General features: G+C 33.4%; 1 protein-coding gene across 1 annotated transcript; it reads left to right on the forward strand.

Annotated features, from left to right (window-relative positions):
- Positions 1-1,788: 1,788 nt before the first annotated feature.
- LOC120082715 (mitochondrial import inner membrane translocase subunit TIM22-4-like) lies at positions 1,789-6,058 on the forward strand. Its single transcript, XM_039037994.2, has 4 exons — positions 1,789-2,134; positions 2,542-2,732; positions 2,835-2,907; positions 5,742-6,058. The coding sequence occupies exons 1-4, from the start codon at positions 1,972-1,974 to the stop codon at positions 5,825-5,827; spliced, it is 513 nt and encodes a 170-aa protein (XP_038893922.1). The 5' UTR covers positions 1,789-1,971; the 3' UTR covers positions 5,828-6,058.
- Positions 6,059-10,947: the final 4,889 nt, after the last annotated feature.

The following is a 10,947-nucleotide window of genomic DNA, read 5'->3' on the forward strand; positions in this document are numbered from 1 at the left end:
AATTCAATCTAAGGCACCAAGAGAATAGTATGGAAGGCCATGAGGTGGTTCACAAGTTGATTTGAAGAAGATTTGCAACTGGAATCGAGATTCAAGTGGTTCTACAAAGGTATGTCATGAAACCCTCTTATTAGTTTATGAGCATGCTTAATTTAAAGCCAAAATTAATGAATTAGAATGCATATTGATCTGTTATACTTCCGCTGCGCGTTCTCCGACTATAACATAAAAATATTTACAAATATAATAAAATATCACAGTCTATCAAATGATAGTTGTCTATCATCAATAGACAATGACATTTTTCTATATTTATAAATATTTTGGTTAATTTTATATATTTGGAAATAACCTAATTTTTTACTATAAAAAAATGGTCTTGTAACTTTTGTATATATATAAAAGAAAAAAAAAACCAACATACAAATTCCATACCTCTAAACAACTCTCAACCTCAAACATAGATCTCATAAATACATATTAAACAACTCAAACACAAATTAATTCATAGGAACAGTTGCATATATAGCTATCAAGTTAAAATTATTTGTAGATATAACATAATGTAAAAGAATTTGTAAATATAACAAAATTTAGATTTTACGTTCGAAGTATCAGTGATAGACTATATCAATATTAGAAGTGATAGACCATAGAAAGTCAATCGACATAGATTTTATTACTAATAAATTTTAATTCGGTAAAAATATTACTATATACTTAAGAGGGCGTTTGGGACAAATAGTTGGGTTTATAACAGTTTGTGTTGGGGTGTAGATAATCTTAATTTGGATTGTAATAGTATGTGTTTGAGGTGTAAATTATTTTAGTTTGAGAAGAAAATAATAAACACTGTACCAAATAATAAGAAAATGATGAATGTAAAATAATAACAACGGATAGAAAATGACCATTTTGAAATAATGTTGAATGTAGTTAATTGAATATTAATAAATAGTATTTACTGTAGTAAGAGGTGGTTATTTTAGGATAGTCCAAACCCCAAATGCGCCGTTAGTTATTACCTTACAACCCAATGCAAACGAAAATGGCGGGCCTCAACACCTGACCTGTTATAGGCTCTATAAACCAAAAAAAGAAAATAGATGGCCCAAAATGAAGGGCAAAAATGAAAAATGGGTATCTTTTCGAAAAGCAGTGAATTTTGGTTTTCTGCTTATGTCATCACTGTGTGAAATTACCTCTTAACCCAAAATGCATGCTTATTCTATTTCTTTGTTTTGCAGCGTTCTTTTTTCTTTTTTCATTTTTTTATGAGTTTCTTCTTCTTCCATCTTATTTTTTTTTCTACGACTCTTTTTTATGCATTTCTTCTTTCCCTTTTTTCCTACTTCTATCTTTTTTCTTGCATTTCTTCTTCTTCTGTTTTTTTTCTGCATTTTTTTTTTTGCGTTTCTTTGCATCGAGCATCAAACGTAGAGTATAGAGCATTAGAGCATTGAACATCAAGTGAACTTCTGAATCGAGTATAAAGCGTAGAATATCGAGGATCGAATAGCATGTAGCTAGTATATAGCATAGAGAGTAAAACATCGAGTATCGAGTACCAAACATCAAGTAACATATAACTAATATATAGCATAGAGCATAGAGCGTAGAGTATCAAATATCGAGAATCAAGTTCAAGTATTAAGTATCAAGAAAACTTGTAAATTATAATGTAGGAATGGTTTTCAAGATCGGTAAATTCACAAGTGCTGATATAAGCAGAATACCCATTTTCATTCCATTTAAAAAGGACCCATTTTTCATTTGACTTCCCAAAATTGGCCATCCGTAAAAAAAAAAAAAAAAAAAAAAAGAAAGAAAGAAAACCGTGTTTCCCTCCCACTCCCAGCAGGCCCTCACCTTTCTCCAAGTTTCTCTGTCTCGTTCAGATTCCCCGATTTTTTTGCTCTCCCACTCTATCTCGGTTCTTCAACCTTTTGTTTTTCCTTTCATTCCACTTCAATGGCTTCCACTTCTGGAGATAGATCTTCTCTCGATCCACCCACCTCCAATGACTCGGAGAACCCTCCAATTGAGCCTATAAGGATGCCTACACTCGAAGAGATTCGCGGCCAAGATATTTGGAACAACTGTGCAGTTCGCAGCGTTGTTAGTGGAGTCATGGGTAGGTCACCCAATTTTCTTTTTGCTTTTCTTTTGTAAATTCTCCTCGGCATTCTCACTCACGTACTCTGCTCTAGTTTCTCTCGCATTAGCCAAACGAATCTTCATTCTTTTGATCGATTACAACAGTGGTAACTCTGCCACTTTCTCAATATGATGCTTTAATGTTACGTTGAATCGTTCCTATTTTGGTTTTTAAATGAGATAGATTTATGTAGTTTCGGTCTGGGCAGTATATGGATTAAGATCGAGAGGCTTAATCTTTCTTATATAAACATTGTTAGTTTACTGGAACAACCAACTGTATGCAGGTTGTGTATGCTGCCTTAATAATAATATTTGAGTTATTATTAGTTATTTACTTTTCTCCCTGACTAGGAGGTACTTTCTGTTCTGAAATGTATGCAGGCGGTGGGCTTGGATTGTTCATGGGATTATTTTTGGGGGCATTGGATAATCCACTGATGCAAGACGAGATGACTGCTAAACAGCAATTTGTTTATACTGCAAAACAGATGGGACGACGGAGTTGGGGTTCTGCAAAAGCGTTTGCAGTTATGGGCTTTATTTTCTCGGCTGCAGAATGTGTTGTAGAAAAGGTATCAATTTCGTGTCTTGTGCACATGGTTGTTTATTTTATTTACCCCTCTCAGTATGTGCCTGTTATTTTATGGGATCTAATTCCATATCGATGTGCTTAGGCCCGAGCCAAACATGATATGACGAACACAGTAGTTGCTGGTTGTGTAACTGGTGGTTCAATATCAGCTAAAGGTAGGTCTTCTTACCCATCTATGTACTTGCCTTATTTTCCAGACAAGTGTTGCATACGTGTGAATTTTCAGCTAGCCATGTAAAGATCTTTATGGAAACAATCTGATGATTCAGACATTCAGTATTCTGGTTGCAACTAAAATATCTGAAGGGTCGTGCATCTTATATTAAATTGTTTTCAAGAAGAAATTATAGTCACAATCTTACTGAACAAGATATGTTCTATTATCTACATATGCATCCTTGAATTTTAAGAGTACTATCATAACCTCTTGTCTTTTAGGTCACATTACAAGGAAATTTGTAGGTACAGGCAGGTTGTCAATGTGTATGCATAAGTAGTTCAACTGTCTCGCTAATTTGTTGTATCTCCGTAATTTCTGAATCTGATCACATTTTGTTGATATCTCATCTTTTAAGTTGTCAGGGAATAATCTGTTTATTTTTCATGGTTGGCATCAATAACACTGCTGTGTCTGCACTAGCTTGTGCTGATCTTTTTCTTTTCATTTTTTACGATTCGCTAATATGCTTGATAATTCTTTGGTAATTAGTAGCCTTGTTGGTAAATTTTCTATATTTTTAGATTAGAAACAATCTCATTGATGGGTAAATTTTGCAAAAGTAAAAGATTTATGGAGTTTGCTCATAGATGCCCTGAATTTGTTTATATATGGGAGGGGAGTAATTACGAAATTGTTTTGAACAGAATCTGCAAAGAGAAGCAACAAAGGCAGTGATCTCCCAAAGTGTTGGAGGATCCTTGAAAGTTTCTCCTACGTCTGTTTAGCCCAACCTCACTTAGAATAATTTTAGAAGCATTTAGTCAAACCATTCTAGCTATACTTTTACCTTACAGAATTGCCAAGGAGAGTATACTTGGTCGAGAAGGGCATAGCCCAGCTCATCTCAGAAGCACAAAAATTTGTCCACAACAACTGAAAGGTAAAGGACGAGAGAATAAAATGTCTAGCATTCTCAGTATATTCTTGCAAATAAATTGCAATTTGAGAAACAAACCTTTGCAGATTCCTTTCCTGGTCGTGTCCTTTGTTTAAGTCTCCAAGTAAAGTCCAAAGTGAAAGTTTTACCTTCATTGGATATATGTGTCTTTTCCCGAGAAGTTTATCTTCGTTTGTGTAAGCCTCCAAGTGAAATCCAAAGTGAAACATTTACTTTCATTGGATACTTGTCTTTTCTTTTCCTGATTAACCTGTTTTTCTCAATTCTCACTGCTAACATTACAGTTTTTCAGCATCAGACGAAGGATTTTCCATTCCTAAATCTTCCTATCTTTCAAATTTCCATGCAAATTAAAGCACAAAGAGCTTTGTTAGTGATCCCACCCAGACTGCCTTACAGATACAAGTTTACTACTAGTTAGACCATACAGCCTGTGAATGGCATTTGACAGTGGCTGGTCCATGATTCAAATATCTTAAAAAATTTAAAATATTTTCTCTGCCAACACGTTTAAGGAAATCTCAACTTCTACAAAAACAATGATGGATAAAACTTGGGGGGAAAGACGAGACCATACAAGAACATAGGCGAAACACCCAACAAAAGAACCACCTAAAAATTACCACAAGAAGGGTCGGGGGGTTGATAGGTTGGTTCAGAGTTGCTTCCTCTTTGACTGGTAGTCGGTGTCCAATTTTTTTGCATGCCATTCTTGCACTGGCTCATACAGCCAAAGACACATACATTTTTAATGTGGAGAAAATTATAGGACAGGACAAGAAGAGTTTTGGTAAAGCTTTAGGAGCAATCTATGAAAGTTCTCTTTAGCATGATCTATGCACGCCATCTGATTATCACTTGGGCAATATTGTATAGTACTTGTTGACTTAACTTGCACGGTCATGCTCTTGTTGAACCTTTATAGTATTCCCTGATTTTAAAAGATTTGAAGTAGAAGGCAAGCAACTGCCATCTAACGCTCCTTGGCTCCTCCACTGTTAGCAAGAGCAAAGCTAAATTTATTGAAGAGCTATTTTAGTTTGAAGTTATTAATGTTGCTTGCCTTGGTATTTTAGACTAGACAATGAGGGATGGACCTCCAATGGGTTTTTGGATAATAAGAGATGGTAAAAATTCTATTCGGGTCTCTATACCTTGGATCTCATTTTATTTTAGTCATTATACTTTCAAATGTTCAATTTGTCCCCGTACTTTCATAAATATTAAAATTAGTCCTCATTGTTAGTTTGAAGTTATTAATGTTGTTGTGTGTGTGTTTTTTTTTTTGGGGGGGGGGGGGGGGGGGGGGAGGGGAGGAGGAGGGGGGGCTTGGTAAAGTAGTAATAATAATTAATTTTATAACGAAAATCATGATGTGAATAATGCTTCTAAAATATGTAGAGGGAAGAATGAAGACTCCCTCCAAGCCTTTCATCTGAACAATAAAACGCTTAGATGAAATGAGTTAAAATCATGGTAGCTACCTACCTAGAATTTAATAGTCGAGACTAGTTTATTTATATATTTTGTAAGTTAACAAAAAAAAAATAAAAAATAGTGAGACTCTTTTTAAGATTTATTGAAAATATAGGGATGAAATTTAGACATTTGAAAGTAAAGAGAGGAAATCTGGTCAGTAGTTCCTGCTTTTAACTTTACATAGTTATGCAACTTAGTGACAATCTCTTTAGCCTCTTACCATTATTTTATCTATTGAGCAATGTTTCAAGAATGAATGATTGCCAGAATAACATAAATGGCTGTGTTAACTGAGATTGTCTTTATTTTAACAACGTTGATTATCGTTTTTAATGCGCTTCTCGTGTTCATCCCAAGATGCCATATCTCATCTTAAGTGGTCTTTATCTCAGGTGGCCCAAAGGCAGCTTGTGCTGGTTGTGCAGGCTTTGCTGCATTCTCAGTCTTGATAGAGAAGTTTTTGGACAGACACAGTTGAGCTGCGTTTGTGCTCACAATTTTCTGATAGTAAAAGCAAACCAATGGTAGAGAAATAATAGTTAGCCTGCAGTGTAACCATTCTTTTCATCATAAAAATATGAACTTTCTTTTTTATTTGGGATGACTTTAGAATATTGTCCCCATTGTTTTAGTAACATTATCCGCAATCCCATTTTGTTTGGAAGATATTTATATTCATAGAAAATTAGGCCATTTGGTTTGAATCTCATGTCATAAGTTATCAAAAATATTCGTGAACTATTGAGAGTTGGTTTCGATTATATCCTAAAATTTTGAAAATTTCCATTTAAACATTTGAATAAAGATTTTTTTCCCAACAACTTTTGAAGGCTTCTGCCGTTAAATTTATTGACTAAATTGATTTTGTTTATTTATTTGTTGCTTAAACGAATAAATCTAATCACATAGGAGAAGTATATGTGAGGTTTAGAGCCAGAGGTATCCAAAAAACCATAAACAAAGGAACAAAAATGGGAGACTGCGGGCTTATTGGATGAAGATTTACAACGAGCATGGTTCACATAAGCACTGTCCTCTTTTTTTTTGTTCGTTTTTTTTGGTTGGTTTTTTTTTAAAATTAATGTATGTACGTGTTTAGATTTGTTTTCATAAGCATATATACGTTTTTTTGCTAATAATTTATAAGTAAAATGAAATTTTTAATGGTTATAATTGAAACCAACTCATAATATAAGTTAATGATAGATATAACAACACATGAGACTCTAATAAAGACTATATTTCAATTACGTTCAACTTTTTCATTATTTACAAGAATATTTAAGTGGAATTTTTAACTACACAAATATTAGGTTCGAATTACTTTTTTGTCCTCAATCTATTACACCTACACCATGTTTACTTTGGTGGATGAAAAAGGGTGTAACCTGGGGTGATTCCAATTGGACCATCAATTGGAATGACAGGTAAAATGATTTTAGAGATTTCTACATAAAAGACCTAAATACATATTATGTTAATATCTTGAACTATTTCATTTTTTTTTCAAAAAAAAAAAAAATCTATTGGCCTCTCTATTTTCACTAATACCAGAATTTAGCCCACACACACACACATATATATATATATATATATTTATTTTTCTCTCCTCCATGCATACTCTCTCTCCCCCTGCATATATTCTCTATCCCCAATAATATATTTCATATTCTCTCCCCATAATTCACATCAATTTTCCCCCTCCCTCTCTTTTCTCCTTCCAGCGGTTGAGATGCAAGCGGTAGACGATTGCGTGGGGCGAATTGATGGCTCAACACGAACAACTTGGGACGAATCGATGGCGCGGACAACATGGGGCAAATCGATGGTGACGGGATGAGCAGATTCGATCGACGGCACGACGGGGCGACCAAATCTGATTGACGACGATGAGGAGAGAGATTCGTGGCGGCCATGGCTAAAGAAGAAGAAGAGATGAAGATGGAGAGTTATATATTATAAACTCCCATATGAAGATGAACTTTATTTTTTCCTATTTTTTACATATAATGTGATATATATGTATTTTTTTTTAGCTTTTGTCGGAAATTTAATATATACTATGGTATATGTATTCATTTATTTGATATAAACGAGTGTTTTTTTTTTATTTAGACTTATTGTATTATCATATATATACTGTAGTGTAAATGAAATTTATGAAGATTTATATACTATGGTATATTTCATATAGTGGTTTATACTGTGATTTATGTCAAACATTGAGTCAATATCTAATTTATAAAATATAATATATTTCATATATTAGTTAGAATATTTTCAAATACCTAACAAAATGTTCTAAGGTATATTTAAAATAATCATGAATCCGTAAAAAAGTTCTAAGGTATATTTAAAATAACTATTAATCTGTAAAAAAAAAAAAACTCAATAAATTAATATGTGAAAACCAACATAAATAGAAAATAAAATTTCATTAAATGCATTTTGTTCAAATTGGAAAATAGAAAAAAATTAAAATAAATGCATTTTCTCTCTCCAATTGATAAATGGAAAAAACTAATTAAATGCATTTCTCTCTTTATAATAAATGTATTTTATCTCTTTATAATAAATATATTTTTTCTCTCCATCATTAAAGTAGCTTTGAAAATAGGAAAAAAATATAAAACAAATATAAATAAATATAAAAAGGGGTAAAACTATCCAAAAATAACACTAAAAGTCCTTTTTTTTAAAAAAAAAATATCAAATTTAAAGACATTTATGAAATTATACGGCCAAAGATAGGTTTCTTATGTAAAAATCCCATGATTTTATTGTGTTTGTTGGTGTTTACTCATCAAATTTTTCAAAAGCAGTGTCACTGTCTTTGAGGTAGTTTATTCCACATTACTAATTGAAATGTAAAATTAAAAAGACTAATTACCCTCATCAAAAGTTTTCCGATCAATAACACGCCCATTAACGAGCATTTCAAACAATCTATTGACCGTTTGAGACCATTCCTCTTCGCTTTGTCGAGCTTCAACTCTGTACTTCCATTTCCTAGTGTTCCTTAGAGCAGTTTATTCTCTCGCCCATCTGTAAGTTGAACATTTTCTGCCATTAAACTTGTTTTTTACTTCGTTTTACATTGTTGTTGTCTTCATTACATGTTCAAACAACTATAGTTAGGGTTACAATAAATGTATACGTCCTACCGATTCATTTATTCAAACTTGCTTGTTTGCTGCCACTACTTCTCTAGTATTAATAAGGTGCCATTAGCCTGTTCATAAGTGAGTCAGTAAGGCCTTCGTTTATCATCACTATTATCGACATGACCTGATTTACTATATGATTTGGTTCTACTTACCTACAATAATATCGTTCGTCCGTCGATATGAATGTTGTTTGATGTTTCGTCCTATCCCTATTGTTTAATAGCAGTAAGTCGATATCTGTAAGTCGATAAGTTGATAATGTGAACCAACCATCCTCCCACGAGGCATCATTGCTACCGGTCAACTGATCGCAATCGAAAAGGTAAGGGGAAGGTGAAAGAGGTGGGGTGTGACATCCCAAACTTTTATGTAATTTAATTTTTTTTTTTTTGTAATATTTGAGAATTATTTTGAATTTTGATGTTAAATTGAATTATTGGGAAAGGATAATTCAATTTTAAATTTTGTTTAGCAAAGAATTTTGGAATTTAAGTTTTAAATTTAGGAGAATTTGAGATTTACTTTAAGTTTAATTTAATTTGAAAAATTGAATTAAAATTGGGAGATTTGGGTTGCTTTTATAATTTGGAGAAGATAGTTAGAATTAAATCAATTGAATTGAAATTATTTTCCCAAAAGAATTGAAATTTAAAATCCAAAAAAAGGACTTGGATTTTTGGAAATTGAGAATGAAAAGGGAGGGGTTTGAGTTTCTATAAATAAGTGGTGGGTTAGGGTTTAAGTGTTTAAAAGAAAAGGAAAAGAAAAGAGAAAATTAGAAAATAGAGGGAAAAAAAAGGAAAAAAATTCTCTTTCTCTCTCGTGCACGAACGTGTTGTTGGGATTGATGCCGTAAACTCTTGTTGGGTCCTGTAGTTTGTAAACACTGTATTGAACAAACGCTTGTGATGTAGTAATATATGATATTTTCTTCACTATTGTCTATGAAACATTAGATGTTTTAATTGCTTTATCACAAACTAATAAACTAAGATACTTGGTTATCGTTGTAATTTAAGCATGTATGTGGAGACATACAGGTGGATCATACCTTAAGTGATAACCAAAATGGTCTGTAGTATATGAATATAGGAGGGAAATCTTATTCTGGTAACGTAAGGATGTGGCCCGCTTTGTAGAATAGTTATAAATATTGTGACTTGCTACAGATGGTCTGATCCTAATCATTCATATGGAGACATGCGAGCGAGGGCGTCCTATACAAAGGAGTTTGTATAAGACTGGACCACGAAGTGTTATAGTTTCGTTATATAACGCCGTTCATGACAGAGACTTCACTTCACTAGGATGACCATAAGTAATATGATATCAATCCTGAGTGAGTTGGGAACTCTTGACTTTGAGGGTGGTCCTTTGATTTGCATGGGTGCGAGTGGTCAGATTGCCAACTCAAACCTACCACTTTGAGGATTCGTCTGATCTGGGAGCTAAGAACTCAGCTACACAAGATAGAATTCACTCCTTCCCTAAAGCACGAGTAAGTAGATAGATTGTTCCCTTAAGGGCTGATTCCGGGGCTTGAATGATGTGGCGCCACACACCTTCTCATGGCTCGAGAGGTGTCCACACATAACAGGACTATGTTGTATTGTTCATTAGAGGGATCAGTGGTACTTAAGAAGTTAGATGTACCTATAGGGGCAAAACGATAAATTGACCCAATTGTACTTACGAGCATCTGTGAAGGGTTTCGTACTGTTGGTTGGTTATATTCGATGGACACAAAAATATATAGGTGGTGAGAAGAGTGCAACTGTCGGTCTTTAGTAGAATGCCTGGCAATTAATGGATGGTGGATCTCGTGGCTAAAGAGTTTAGTTAGCTATTCACGTACCGTTGGACCTTCGGGCCATAGGTTCATAAGGTCCCATTGGTAGCTCAATGGACTCAAGTTGAGAATCAGTTTTTTGGATCAATTTGAACTGTTCAAATTGACAAGAGGGAGTTCGATTATATATGATATGATTGAACTGGTCAATTATATATGATATAGTTGACATGATGTATGAGATACATTAATTTGAGGAAAATGATATAAATATGATTTATATCTAGTGGAGGAGAAAAGGACTATGGTTCATATGTTGCATATGATGTGATACTAAACCATAGGTTATAAATATAATATAATTATATTTATTTTTTAATTAAATAATTATGAGATAATTGTTGGCGATTTTTTCTCCGTAATCGAATGAGATAGTGGGAGGTTGCAATCAATTTTCGTAACTGAAGGATAAAATGAAAATAGTTTTCTTTTTTAAAGAAATAAGATAATCACTACATGAATTAGTACACTGCCCATCGCCTAGCAAACGAGAGCATATACAATAGCTTAAAGTTTACTAAATGATCGTGTACACGCGCAGCTTACCTAAACGATCGCATAATATTTTCTAAATGATCGCAC

This window comes from Benincasa hispida, chromosome 8 (assembly GCF_027475165.1).
Source record: "Benincasa hispida cultivar pf3 chromosome 8, pf3_genome.v1.1, whole genome shotgun sequence".
Lineage (NCBI taxonomy): Eukaryota > Viridiplantae > Streptophyta > Magnoliopsida > Cucurbitales > Cucurbitaceae > Benincasa > Benincasa hispida.

What these genes read in the sequence shown, in the direction of transcription:
- LOC120082715 (XM_039037994.2), top strand. Translation starts at nt 1,972, where the DNA reads ATGGCTTCCACTTCTGGAGATAGATCTTCTCTCGATCCACCCACCTCC. An exon ending in CGTTGTTAGTGGAGTCATGG is followed by an intron (nt 2,135 to 2,541) that starts GTAGGTCACCCA and finishes AAATGTATGCAG; the next exon opens with GCGGTGGGCTTGGATTGTTC. An exon ending in TGGTTCAATATCAGCTAAAG is followed by an intron (nt 2,908 to 5,741) that starts GTAGGTCTTCTT and finishes TCTTTATCTCAG; the next exon opens with GTGGCCCAAAGGCAGCTTGT.